Raw genomic sequence first — 14077 nt, 5'->3', positions numbered from 1 at the left:
CAAGCAAGAGGCTAGTCTGCCTGGTGAGGTGGGGCGATGTCCGTCCCTACCTATTCTCATCTCCCTCCTGCACCAGTGGGGTCTGCTTTTTGTGCAGCGGCATAATGTCACAGGGGAGTGGGAGCCGTCGTCAGAGGCGCCTTTTACAGCACTAGGCCAGCCTCTCGGGGCCTCCCCTCCTCCCCAGAAACTGCAGCCCCCACAGCACAGTATGCCACCACCACCACCCCCATCCCCGCCCCAGGCAAGAGCACAGTGGCCTTAATAAACATCGGTATGTGGTCTGGGATGAAGACAGGCACCAGGCCAAGTGCTGCTGTTACAAATGTCAAGTGTTACTGTGAAAAGGAGCAGGGCTGCCTGCGTGCCCAGCTGCCCTTTGCCAGCATTTTTTTTTTTTCCTGGCTCAAAATCCTCCTGAAGTTCCAAGAAAGTCAGTCTCAGAAGCCCAAGAGGCAGTATTTTCCTAATTTAATGAGCAATCTCAGCTTCATAGACAACGCCCTCTGACTCCTTCCTTCCTTCCTTTGATGCCCGTCCTCCCTTCTGGAAAATACCACCTAGGGTGGTCTTCTCCCTCATGGAATGGATTGGGAAGCCTCCTCGTTTCCAGTTCACACGGATGGTATCAGTCAAGTCAGTACAGAACTACACCGATCCAATAATGATATAATTATGGGATGTGAATATTAACTTCCTTCTTTCCTTGTATGTTCTGTACCATCATCCTCACTAGAGCTCAGGGGCGGTCGTGACAATAAGAATAACAAGAGTAATTAGAGGAAGTGTGCTCTGAAGACAGAGAAACCACAAGGCCCATCTTAGCATAGGAATACAAAAATAGAATTCACACATAGAGGCATTTCCAGGAGTTAATAACACACAGTACCTTGGGGGTGGGGAGGGTGAGGACTTGGTAGAAGCTGTCCATCATTTTTCAAGTGCGGGTGTTGGTCGCTCAGGATTTTGAGCTCCTCTTCCTTCCATTTTCCAGAGTAGCTTCCCCAGAGGAGCCTGACTGGAGCCAGCCATGCCTGGGCCCACCCTACAGGTTTCCCTGGGACAGAGGGGCAGAGCTGGCAGGTAGCTCTGACCCATTTCCTGGGGCTCTGCACTCTGTTCTCACCCTCTTCCATGACCTCTATATTCCCCTCCCCTTTCTTCTCTAGCCCCCCTCTCCCACAGTCTTCCTCCCCTTGTCTTTTACCTGCCGACAGCCCAGCCATAGCAACCCCAGGCCAAGGCTCCCCAAGTGTTGTGAGGTTCATCTCAGTGCTTCTGGTTCACTAACTGCGCAGTCAAAGTGGGAAAGGAGGGCCTACCTCCCAGCTGGGAGTTGTGGAGGGCAGCACAGATAGACTCCAAGGCAGACAGTCCGGGTTTGAGTTCAATGGGGCAGGAAGTCCTGTTTTGCTTTTTGTCTATTTTTGCCTCCTTTCTTCACCTTGGCTTTTGAATGGAGGGAATCTCAAACCTGATGTTCTTGTCTCCATCCTGCCAGTTCTGTGCGTCACTAACTTGTTCATATACAAACTGGGAACAACTTTTCGTGTAGTCCTCCTCCTCCCACCCCTGCTGTGCTCCCCAGCCCGAGGAAGACATTACTGCTGATGGCAAGACACCTCCCTACACACCCAGACAGAATGCGTGCTGACCACCTAAGCCTCAGCCCCAAGAACCAGCAGGACCTAGAGTTCTTAGCAGCTTTCCCCCCCCCTATATTTTTCCCCTAAAAGAAACAAGAGCTTCATGAATGAATCATCCATGACTAACTAACCCTTATTTAGCAGAAACCAAAGGATCCAGGGTGGGAAACATCTGGCCTTCCCCGTGCCTCCTGAACTAATTGATGCCATCTTGAGTCCTTGAGCATGCCTGCTCCAGGCCCCATAGCAATCCTAGGGTCTCCTAACCTCTCCCCATCTCAAAAGCCTCTCAATCCTCTGCCCCCAGGCGCAGCCCCGCCCCTGGTCCTGCCCGCCAGCTGCAGCTCGCTCTCAGAGCTGTCACATTCCCACCCTCCCAGGCTGTGGGCGTGCTTGCATTGCTCTGAAAAAGATGGTCCACTGCTCCCCTCTCCCCGTCTCTAGTGAACAGAGGTGGGGATGACATTCTCCTAGGATCCACCCTCACCCTGCTCACCAGCAGAGAGACCCTGATGGTAGGGAGGATGAATCTCATCAGGAGGGGTGGGCATCCCAGAAACCTGGCTTGACAGTTTAGGGGCCTGGGGAAGGGAAGTCCAGCTATGAAGCCCTCTCGGGTTATGAACAAGGGCCTGAGGCCCAGTCCCCCCACATTGCAGGGAGCTCTGGCAGTCTATGCTCCTGTGACTATGAGATGGAAAAGAGACAGTGGGCAGTGGAAGGGGACCATCAAGATATCAGAGCACAAAGTGGGAGGGGCGGGTCTTGCTGTCCCACCTTCTCAGCACCTCTACTTTCCCTCCCCTACTCAGTCAGTATAGGTCTTCTGAACAGGTACTAATTTAGAGGCAATGCCCATCCTCCTCTGGCTGCCCAGGCACCTCCACAGTTGCACCCACACACCCACACTAAGCGTCAGTCAGAATGGCCATTGTTCTGCAGCTGGGAAAGAACCACCCAGCCCTCTTGCCTCTGGGCACAACCGGAAATGTGCTCTGGGGGCCACCTCTGAGAACAAATAGCAGGCCCATTGGGGTTGCCAGCAGCCAGAGGGTGCTGGCTCCAATTGGAGCTGAGAGCAGAAAGGGGCAGAGGATAGATCGAGTCCCTCCATCAGGTCCCCAGCCTTTCCTGTGGGGACCTTGAAGGGGTTTGGGGGCCAGAGATTCCCATCTCTGAGAGGCGATCAGGCCTGCTGGCTCCCTATGCCCTAGCTGGGTGGGTGGGAGACACCAGGGGCTGATGCTGGCCACCCTGGCAATCCCAACCACACCCGCCTTCGCCCTCTTCTATGTGGCTTCCACCTCCCGGGGCGTCCTGTTGCGCTCGGCCTGCATCCGGCTCTTCACCTTCTTGCCCAGCTCCAGCCCCGCCCAGCTCTTGCCCTTGGCCTGTTTGCCACGGCTCCTGGAGGAGCACCACATGCGCTCACAGTACTCATCCACCCGGGGCAGGTTGGCGAAGCCAATGAGCTGCAGGATGTCCTTGTACCAGGCCTTGGGTGGGGTGGAGGCCAGGCCTCCCTGGGCAGGGCGCTCCTCTGGCCTCAGCCCCCGAGGGCACAGGCTGCTGAGCTGTGTGGCTGCAATCACTTCTAGCGCCAGGCGGACCACTGTCTGAGAGAAGCCATGCTCCAGCGTAGTGCAGGTGTAGATGCCGGCATCGAGGCGGCTAAGCCTGCGGAACAGCAGCCCATGCTCTGTTTGCAGGACCCGCTCATCTGTCTTCACCTGCTGGACACCAGGGAGGATGTGAGGGGGGCATGGAGCAGGGCACACACCATCAGCTTCTCTGCACCCTGCTTTTCCAGATTTGCCACCTCAGGGCCCAGTACTTGGGCGCTTCCCCTCACCCACTCTGTCCTTCCCAGGAGGGACCAGCGGCTTGGCAGGCTCAGCCTCACCTTCTGATTGCAGGCAGGGCCTCACTTTCCCATAACCCAGGGCACGGCTTGCAAAGTGGCCTTTCAAAGATTTGATTGACAGGTTTCTCCCTCCTCAGAGCATTGGGGCACCTATCTTGGCTTTGCAGGGGACGGTGGCTGGCACACATTCCCAGTGAACAGAGAGGATAAGAGGGTATTTATGGGCTTTAATTCAGTGGGGAGCTGTAGCCTCAGCCCTAGGACTAGAACTCCCCTCTATTCTGCATGGCTTGCATTGTTCACTCCCCCACAGTGCAGGGCGCACAGCCCCAGCCAGAGGTGGGCCAAGTGCCCATCATGGTATGGGAGGCAGGAGTGCTGTTCTGACCCAGCTAGTCCCTGGCTCGGCTGCTGTCTGGGCTTTAGTCTGCATGTCTGTACATTTAGGCTGGCCTGCACAGGCAGTTAGTGCCATGTAACTTCATCTCATTGCTCCCCTTGCCCCTGGCCCCTGGGGGAGTCTCAGTGCCAAGCCTAACAGCTGGCCCAAGGCTGGCCTCCCCGAGTTCCCAAGCTGGAAGGAGAGCCCCTCCTGTAATCAACCTTCTCCCTCCCTTTCCCTGCCTGTGGGAGTGCTTGAGAATGGTTCCTCACCCTACCCCACCCACGCCTATCCTCAGGCCCCAGACTGAAGCCATCTCTGGGGTTGACAGACCTTTCCAGATGGGGGAGAAGAGGGTCTGGGGAAACAATTGAACTCCAGGGAAGAAGTGTGGGTGCAGGCAGTCGGGGGTGAGGGGTAAGGGCCAGGGACACAGGCCTGGGGCACAGGAGGACCAAGGAGCCCTGGGGAAAAGATCCCTTCAAAGACGAGCCATATGTGTAAGCATGGGGGACTTCCTGACCAGCCCAGACCCCTTCCCTCTCTTCCATCTCTGCTACCCGCCTGTCAGAGCTCAGCTCAATGCCTTGGGAGCTGGCGGGCTCCCTATCCCTGGATGAGTCCCAGGCATATTTGGCCTGGGCATTCCCAGATGGCAGGGACAGGGGCACCTCCTTCCAGGTACCCCAGGGGCTTAAGACACACTTTTCTTTAGTTGATCTTGGCAGGCTCCCCTCAGAGCCCCTTCCTAGGGCTTAGAGGTTGGGGTTCAGGGAGGGATGTGACATCGGGACATGAACAAACTGAAGGCAGGGTCCTTGCTCACCTGGTCAGGCCCCTCGTCCCCCGGCCTCTGCAAGAACCATCGCACAGCTGCCTGAGGAGACTTGGGCAGGCACTCCAGGAAGGTGCTGTTGTGCTCCATGCCATAGACCGTGGTGGTTGCCAGGAGTCCTGCAGCCTCCTCTGGAGGAAGGTAGAGGTGGGCTCAGCTCAGGAACTATGGGACCCTGGGGCCAGCTGACTTCCACAGCCCAGGAACCCCCACCAATGTGACAGGGACCTAAATGTCTATCAATCCCCAAGCCAGTCACTCTATCCAAAGACCCTATACCCATACACTGATAGGAGCTGCATAGACAGGGAAACTGAGGACTGTTTGTTACAACCTGACCAGCCTGGGGCCCTACTTCACAAGGGTTGAGCCCAGACCACAAGGGTGAGTGAGTAGGGATTCTGTGAGAGCCCAGCTGGTGCTCCCATGCCTGCTGCCACTTACCATCCTGGCTCTGACCCAGACACTGCAGGGCAGGGTTTCCATGCCGGATATCCTGCCGTCGGAACCGGCGCTTGCTGGTACCTGGCCGATAGCGGGTGCAGGAGGTGCCATCCCAGGCACAGTATGGGTCCCGGGCCAGGCAGCACTCTGCACACGCACTGCCATAAGTCTCACACTGATGCAGCTGCAGCCAAGCCACACCCAGCTTCGAGCCCACGTACAGCATTTGCTGGGGAGGGACAGAAGCAGAGACCATGGTGAGCCTGGGCTTCCCAGAAGTCGGTAGGCTTGCAGCCCCTTGAGTTCCCTGAGATCTCTGCCATTTGCAAGCAGTCTCCTAGAGCCTCTTGAGTGCATTCACAGAAACAAAATGTTTACCATCCACACATTATACACCTGTGCTAAGACATGTAGGGGAGGGGGCAGACCCAGGATCTTTTCTCTAAAGGGCTATTCCAGGCCCTCCCTGCTGTTAATCTTTGCCCTCTACCTCATCCTGACTTGCCTCTGACCTTAAAGCAGAGGTGCACTCTGCTTTAAGCAATCCCAGTATCAAAGATAAATGTGGGCCCATAAACTTGGGGAGATGGTATTTGCCATTTGCAAAAGGACACAGCAGACTTGTAAGAAGTGGCTCCCGGGGCCGGCCGAGTGGCTCAGTTTGTTAAGATCTTGCTCAAGAGTGCGCGCTCTGAGCATTAGTGTCACCGGTTCGATTCCCACATGGGCCAGTGAGCTGCGCCTGAGCTGAGCTGCCATTGAGCTGCCAACAGGTGGCAGGATGGCTCAGCTGGTGAGAGCACGTGCTCCTAAAAACAAGGTTGCCTGTTCAAGATGGTGGGCTATGTTCTCCTGCAACTAAAGACTGAACTCAGTACCTTGAGCTGAGCTGCCGCCCGGGTGGTTCAGGGGATAGAGTGCGCGCTCTTAACAAGATTGCCAGTTCAACTCCCACATGGGATGGTGGCTACACCCACCTGCAACTATTGGGTTGTCGGAAAAGTCATGATGTATTTTTTCTGGTTTTCATTGCAAAAACGTGTCAAGACTTTTCCAACAACCCAATAATTGAACACAGCACCTTGAGCTGAGTGGCACAACTGGACTTGGAGCTGAGCTTGCTGGACCCTCACAACTAAGATTGAAGGACAACAACTTGGATGTTCCCCTTCCCCAATTTCCCAACATTGTTCCCCTCCCCCAATTCCCCAATAAAATCTTTAAAAAGATAGAAAAGAAGTGGCTCCCCTGTTTGATTTCAAATCTGCATTTTGTTTTCAAGCACATTTGTTGCCGCACCTGAGAAACCATCCTTGGTGGATCTCCCATTACCTGAACACAACCTCACTTACTCAGGGCTTCCCACTGCCCACTGGTTTAATGCATGGGAATCTCAGCTCCCAGCTGGATGCTCGGCCCTCTTTGCTGGGCCTAATCAGGCAATCCAGGGCCTGCTGCAGGGGCTTTCCAGCAGACAGCAGCCGGGACTAAGGAGGCTTTGGCCCAGGGACGGGGAGGAGGGAGTCCCGGGGAGGCAAGGGACGCAGCTGCTCTTACCCTTTTAACAGAGATCTCCATCTCAGTGATGGCTGTTGGCACCTGGGGAAGGAGCAGGGTCTCAGTGGGGGATGGGGGTAGTGAGAGAGCCCTCCACTGCATCCCGGCTTTCATCCTCCTCCAGCCCCTGGGTGGGAGCCACCTACCTCCCAGTCTGGGTCACTGCATGCCCTGGCAACTAAGGCCAGTCTTTCCCAGAGGTCAGGTTACAAGAAAGGTCCCCTTGCCCTGGCTGGCCTCCAAGCAGGAGGCTTGGCTAAAAGCACAAATCACCAACGTCCCCTCCCACAGCCCTGTTCCCCAGCAACGAAGCAGCTGTCCTAAATCACCCATCCCATGTCTGGAGGCACAACAATCCCCCAGACACACCCCCTGTCTGATTCTACAGAGGGGCCAACGGAACCCCTGGGGCACTTAGGTTCTCAGTCACCCCTTGACTTGAGCCGGTCAGGGCTTTGTCAAGGGGTGCTCACCTTGGCCATCCCTCCCTGGGCCCCCCAACTTTTAGCTCACAGACTGCATCCCTAGGCCCCTCAGTCATACAGAAGCATCAGCAAGGCCTCTGCAGCAGGGAATGTCATCACTTTCCTTCCTCACTGGCTGCAAGGAGCCAGTCTCCCTCCTGTGCTTTGCTCCTGCTTCCCAGTAGCCAGGTCTGGACCCAGGGACTGGGCTTAAGGGGAGCCCCCCCTCACCTTAAACACCTGGAGTTCCTCCAGAACCACCTCCTCAGGTTCAGCCGAGCCCCCAGACTGAAGAGCCATGATCTTGAGCACCGAACCTGAGTCTGGGGCAGGGATGAAGGGGCCGGTAAGAGAAGAGGCATCCCGGACCCCTACACACCTTCCTAGTCGGGCCACTGCGTTCAGTCCACCCACCAGTTCCCAGGAAGATGACATCATAGGTCCCGTCTTCTGCTTCCACGCGGTCCACCACGATCTGTCGCAGCTGCTGGGCCAGGTGGGTTTTGACAAGGACAGGGCGGCCCTGCCGAGGCCGCACTTGCTGGAACATAAGTGGGTGGGCTCGGGCAAACTGTAGCACCTCATCTGGGTAGTCCTTGGTGCTGCCAAAGGGCCGTCCTGGCTGCGCAGTCATCTTGCTGGGGCACTGTGGCAGCAGCAGAAAGAACACCTGGAGCCTCCTGGGGTCACACATTCCCCACCCAGCCTGCTTCCACGCCCCGCTGCTTGGGCACACCAACCTCTGGAAGACCATTCTCATTGTACAAGAGACTCCTGAATGGAGTCAGGGCTCCATGCCACATCTCACCCCGTCCCGCCCCTCTGGAGCCCCAGCTCAGAGCTGCTGGGGGGCTGTGTGCAGACACAATGCTATCCCAAGGTAAAGCCCTCCTGGCATCTGCTCAGCCCTATTCCCTGGCTTGGCCAGACACTTACCACTCCAGGGCGGGGGAAGGGCACCTTGCCCCCATAGGGTCCCCACTGGTGCTGGGGACCATCTTGGTGGGCAAAGGGCCCCCTGAAGACTTCCCAGATATCCGCCATGTGATACAAGCAGACTGCGAAGCCCTGGAACACAGCACTGTCGAGGGCAGACAGGGACAGTCAGGCCAGGGTGGCCATCATAGGCAGGAAGGGGGCAGCCTGGTCTATGGGCAGGGCAGAGGGCAACGGTGCCTGTAGTCAGCAGAAACCAAAAAACAAGGACACCCAGGCAAAGGTAAAGGGAGGGAGACAGAAAATACAGCCACCAGAGTCACCGAGTCAGGGACAGAGACGGGGACCCATGGCAGGCCAGAACATGAAGGCAGAGGCTCAACAGAGGAGGCCAGGAGACAGAGATCAGGCCGTGGTGGGGGGTAAGGGGAGGCCAGTGTGCCCACCTGACCGTGCTGAAAAGCGCGTACACCTCGAGGCTCTTGCCTGTCTTGGGCCACAGCAGGAACACATCCTCTGGGGGACAGAAAGCCACTGCCAATGTCCCCCACTCACTGGCTCTGATCCCTCCTCACTCCTGCACCCAGGCCTGCCCCTGGCCATGCCCTTACCTAGCTGGTCAAAGTGGGTCTCGGCACCACCAGGGCCGGGCACCGAGCAGACCAGCCTGGCCTTGAGAAAGGTGCTCCATTTGTTCACCAGCACGCGCTGGCCGCCAGCGTCATTCTGTGAGGTAGGGGGTCAGAGTCAGCCTTGGGCCCTGAAGGACCGGCCCCTGCTCCTGCTTCTCCACCCTCACCCTTTGGGGGAGAGGCACGGACATGAACTTCACACCCTCGCCTCAGTTTCTCTACTGCTGAGGGTGGGGACAGGCTGGGGATGAGGGGTGCGGCAAGGACTTGAACCTCACAGTCCCTTCACAGCACTCACCACACAGACACGGCCCACGCGGCTGACAGTGACATGGCCTGGGCCACCATCGGGCGAGGGGACAGTCTCCGAGAAGAAGAAGTACACCTTGTCATCATTCTGGTCAGAGTTGTCAGCGATCCGGGCGGCCATCACAAATCTGGGGTCTGCAGAGGTGTGGCATGGTGAAGCTGGTTGGGGAGCCTCACAGGGGAGAATGGGGGGAACCCAATGCAGAGGAGAAGAGGGACAGGGGCCCCACTGGAGGCTGCAGTCCGAGGGGTTAGAGTGGGGATGGGCTGCCCCTCCAGTCTCCACGCCAATGTCAGCTTTCCCACCTCCTACCAATGCTGGGGCAGACCCCGGCCAGCCTTGCCTTGAGGAGACCCCTGGGCTCACCATGCAGGAGGTTCTGGTCAGAGTCAGAACGCAAGGCTGGCCGGGGCCCCCCACTCCGGAAGATCATGGCCTCGCGCCCCAGGAAGTCAGCAGTGAGGCCTGTGTACAGCTCCCCGCCTGAGGTAGGGTGGGGACAGAGTCAGGGGCGGAGGACCCAGTTACTATTCTTTCCCAAAGACATTGGCAGGCTCCCATCCTCCCCGTGGCCACCCATGCCTGGGCATCACCCACCTACAAAGGTGCTGGCGAAGGGACGGCTGGGCTCGTGTGGACATCTCCCCCGCCCACTTTCCACACTGCTGGGCTCCAGGCGGAGCACATGCTGGGGGGGGGGGGAAGGAGGGGTGTCACCTGGGAAAGCAGCACCGGCCCCTCCCCCCCCAGGCAATGGTCATCATATGCAGCTGGGGAGCGGGGTCGGGGAGGGGTGGAAGGCGCCCTCAGTTCAGGGCCTTGCCAATGGGGTCAGCTCCCTGGCACAAAGGCACTTTTCAAGGCCCCTGAAACCTCTGCTCTGACCCAGGCTCAATCGGGAGCATTCAGGCAGACTGGAGGAATGTCACTGCTTCCCAATCCCTTGTGGGGCTCGCCCTAGGCTCACCTCCCCACGATGCCCAACTGCCATGAGGGCACAGGTGGGCTGGAAGGCCCCAGTGCCACAAGTCAGCAGGTGGGTCCGGTTGTACGGTTGCAGCACCCGCACGAAGTTGGCGCACTCCATCTAGGGGGCAGAGGGGCAGAAAATGAGGGGCTGCTCACCATTTCTTTGGGCCCCAAGGCTCAGCCCTGCCTGGCTGATCAGCTCTGGGGGTCTAGGGTAACATTCTTCATAGACCTTCAAGAGTCCCCGGGATCTCTTTCAAATGCCCCCAGCATAGGCACCCAGGGGAGTGGCCATAGGCTATTTTGGGGTGTTGGTCAGGGTTGGGGGCAGTCACTGCAAACAGCACTCACCAAAGGGTCTCTCCCCTTTTGAACACATTCCTCCTTCTGTCCTGGCTGCGGTGGCCACAGGACCTGAAACACAGCCTGGCTGACCCCTGACCTCACAGCCCCCCAAATGGAGTTGCCCAGCTCTCAGACAGACCCTCTCCCCAGTCAGTCCCTCTCACCTCCCGGGGATCCGGCCAAGCCTGGTCTAGCCGCAGGGAGTAGATGGTATCTCGACCCCCCAGAAAGAGGCGATCCCGGTACTCATCCAGGTACATAGCTCGAAGGCCCAGGGAGCCCCGGGGGCCCAGGAAGATGGCAGAGCGGTTGGCAGACAGGAGGTCTACAAGGGATCAAGGGAGGGGCTCAGGGCCTGCTGCTCAGCCAAGGTTTGGAGGTGGAGGGTCCCAGCTGTGCATCCACCCCCCACACACTCACATCTGGAAAATGTTTCCATCCACGGGGCAGCTGGAGGGCTTCCGGGAAATGGCTCCTGGGGGTGGGTGGGACAGGGGCTCTGAGCCCCCACCCAGCCCAGCCCACCCAGGGGCTGCCTCCTGCCCCTCCATGCCTCAGCCCGTTGATCTTTCAGTTAACATTTCCTTCCCATTGACCCATCTATGCTCTACTCTGCCCCCAGGGAAGATGGTCCCCGCTGGCAGAACCTATGGCAACAAGCTGGGCAAAGTGCAGGAAGAGCCTGAGATGGAGGGAGGGTGAGTGAGTCTGGGCAGCGTGCAGGTGGACAAGCAGGGGAGAGCGTTCCCAGCAGAGGGAGCACCTGGCAAAGGCCTGGGTATGGGAGAGGCCAGGTAGGGGCAGGCGGAGCTCCAGGCTCTAGCCCAGGGATGTGGCTAAAGAGGATTTTCTCCTCCATAGACCTTGCCTTCCTAGGCCCTAGGGATGGGGGACGGCTGTCTGGGGATACTAGTCCTAGGAGTCAAGGATGGAATAGGTCCTTGGGATTGGGTTAGGGAGGTGGAGGTAATGGATGGGCAAAGGGGCAGGAAGCAAGATGTGGTGAGAAGGGGTGTTGGCCACCTTGGAAAGGCCGAGTATTCTATGCCTGCCCAAGGGGTCATCCTTGGCCCAGCACCCACTCTATCCCCAAATTCATCAACAGCCTCTTCCAGGAAGCCCTCCATGGCTGACAGTACTTTGGAGATTTGCCCTATTTGGGCTTTTTCTTATAACCTGACTCCCCACCCCCCCAAAACCAAAGCTCCAAGAACAGAACTATATTTTTTTCCCAGACCCCATTTTCAGACTCTCCAGAGCAAGCCTGGGTCCCCCCTCCTCGGACTGGGGTTCCCAGGGAAAGGTGATCAGCCCTCTGGCTTCTCCAAGGAGAAGAATCTGTGGTGAGCCTGTGTCTCAGGGACCTTTTCCCATGTACCATCTCTACAGATTCAGAGGAGGCCTGCGCCAGCTGTAGCACAGTATATCAGGTTAGGTCTGCAGAGGAACCTCCTGGGCTGCACTGAATAATGAGGAGGAAAGGCCAGCTTTGGGAAGTGGGCTGCAAGAGGCAGGTGGGGGCAGGGCTGTGGGGACAGGGTGAGGGGCCCCACTGCAGGGCGGGGAGGAGAGGGGCAGGATTCTGCTTCCACACTGTTTGCCCTGGGCAAGGAGCCCTGGCTGAGTGCAGCCCTGTCTGCCCATCCCCATATCTCTGCCCATCTGTACTGAGGTCTCTCAGGGTCTCCATCTGTCTCTCTCCTTTTCTCAGCAGCCCCTGTGCGTCTCTGTCTCTCCTACCTCCACCTTAGCCATACCTCCCAGGCAGGACCTGTCTCCCTCCCCCTACCTCTTCCTGAGATCCTGCCTCTGGCAGCATTGAGCACCATCCCAGGGAATGACCGTGAAGTCCTTCCCACGGGCTATGCAGGGAGTGACTGCATCCCTCCAGCTGGCAGAACAGACTGCCCGGGGCTGGCTGGGACCCCACTGCTGGGTATGCTGTAGGGTCCAGGGCTCCCACGGACATGCACACGAACCCGGGCGCACCCACCCGTACCTCGGTAGGAGAGCCGCAGGCGGGGCACGCTGGGACCAGGACTGGGGCTGCCCCCGCAGAGCAGGAGGCCCCCCAGGAGGCAGCAGATGGCCCAGGCCATGGGGACCATGCTGGGGGACCAAGGGCACCAGGCTGCCAGAGAAGCCAACCTCTGGTCCCGCCGCTGGTTGTAGTTTATTCTGTTGCCGCCAGTCCTGCTACTTATAAGGCAGTGGCTCCACCCCGTCCAGGGCCAGGAAGGCGGAGGAGGAGGAGGGAGGGCCAAGGGCCCTCGCTGTCCACCTGCAGCTGCTCCCTCTTTCCCGACTGGCCCGGTTGATGCTTCTGTGTCAGATTGGCTGGTTTCACAGCTCACTGTTGGGAAGACTGGTTCCCAGCTGGGTGTGAGTAGTTGACACAAAAATGTCCACAAACCCAAGTCCCCAGGCTCTAGCAAAATGTCAAGGGGGGAGATAACCTGAAAGGGAGGTCAGAAGTCAGAGATCAGAGGTTGATGGGCTGGGTGGGGGCCTGGCTGGACTCTCCTTTTGTCCCTGACCCTCTAATGCCCATGATAGAGACCCCCACAAACTGACTCTAGGTCTAGGTCCCTGATACCAGGAGGGTTCAGCCCCCTGAAACCTTGGCCTGGCTCCTCAGCTCCCCTGGGAGGGCCCAAGTTACCTGGGGTGAGGTCATTCCAGCCCAAGGGGCTCCCTGTTTTGGGTGGAGGCTTGAGGTCTGCCACACTTCACAGACCTGGGATTGGCAAGAAATGAATGTCTGGCCTCCGGGTCCCATCCCAGCTCACTGGGCAGGGGACCCTCCCATTATCCCCCGTCTCTCAACCATCCAGTCCTTCCAGAGACCCAGGGCGAAAAGTGTCACTCAGTGAGTGGTGGGTTCTTCCCAGAGTCCCCCTCTGCCCTATAGGTCCGATACCTATGATCCCTCCAAAGTGAGGGTGCTCATACCCCCCATTCCCGCTGCCTTGAGATTGGATCCAGGGGGCAAGAAAGCCACAGAAGAGGGACGAGGAGAAGAGACTAAGGGGCTGAACTGAGTTGAGTGAGGGAATCTCCCCATGCCCCATCGCACAGCAGCCCCTGTCCCCATCCCCCCACAGCCGCCACTCCACCCCACCTCCGATCCTTACACTTAGAATCTGAGGCCCTGGGAGCTGAGATTTCGACTTTGAGCCAGAATTGGAATGCCCAGGATTCTAAAAACTCCCAGATGGACCAGACTGAGCGCTCAGATGGTAGTCAGGAAACTTGGGGGCATCACAGAGGGAAGGACCTAGCCCAGGCCACACAGGCTAAGAACAGGCCCTATCAACCCTGCCTCTTCTGGGATTCTCGTTTGCTTCTGGGGTTGCTGAGGGGAAACCTCCTCCCCTCTCCATCTCAACTCTGGAAGGGAAAAGGTCAGCCCCTTGAGTCAGTATGAGAAAGACCCAGGGACCTTGAACCCTGTCTCCGTGTCCCCACCTCCCCCTAGTTCCTCTGGGGAGGGGGCGGGGCCTGACCTGGAATTGGGTAAGGGGCTATTCAGGGAGGCCAATGACTGGCTTTAGATCACCCGCCTCTGACTCCCCTGGAGAACTTTGGCCAAGACCCTTCCTTCTCTGAGCCTCCGTCTCCTATCAGGGCCAGGGACCAGCCACCTTGGGTATAACAGGCGGTATAAACTGGTGAGGGGTGCTTGTGCAGGGT

The 14077-nt window shown here is 58.1% G+C and overlaps 1 protein-coding gene across 4 annotated transcripts; it reads right to left on the bottom strand.

The window, feature by feature from the left end:
- Positions 1 to 454: 454 nt before the first annotated feature.
- Positions 455 to 12546, bottom strand: SEMA3G (semaphorin 3G). Of its 4 annotated transcripts, none has more exons than XM_019628128.1 (16): positions 12384 to 12546; positions 10549 to 10709; positions 10391 to 10465; positions 10038 to 10157; positions 9668 to 9758; positions 9437 to 9553; positions 9059 to 9204; positions 8740 to 8854; positions 8575 to 8644; positions 8129 to 8273; positions 7607 to 7838; positions 7424 to 7515; positions 6729 to 6770; positions 5172 to 5400; positions 4719 to 4858; positions 455 to 3379 (listed from the first exon to the last, which is right to left on the bottom strand). In XM_019628128.1, exons 1-16 carry the CDS (start codon positions 12490 to 12492, stop codon positions 2936 to 2938), a joined length of 2328 nt encoding a protein of 775 aa, XP_019483673.1. In that variant the 5' UTR covers positions 12493 to 12546; the 3' UTR covers positions 455 to 2935. The 4 variants fall into 4 exon arrangements, with proteins under 4 accessions (XP_019483673.1, XP_019483674.1, XP_019483675.1 ...); XM_019628129.1 differs by having other exon boundaries at positions 455 to 3376; XM_019628130.1 differs by having other exon boundaries at positions 10391 to 10453.
- Positions 12547 to 14077: the final 1531 nt, after the last annotated feature.

The sequence above is a fragment of the Hipposideros armiger genome, unplaced genomic scaffold (genome assembly GCF_001890085.2).
Source record: "Hipposideros armiger isolate ML-2016 unplaced genomic scaffold, ASM189008v1 scaffold_748, whole genome shotgun sequence".
Classification (NCBI taxonomy): Eukaryota; Metazoa; Chordata; class Mammalia; order Chiroptera; family Hipposideridae; genus Hipposideros; species Hipposideros armiger.
Note: the sequence above shows the minus strand (reverse complement) of the source record. Positions and strands in the feature narration are given on the sequence as shown.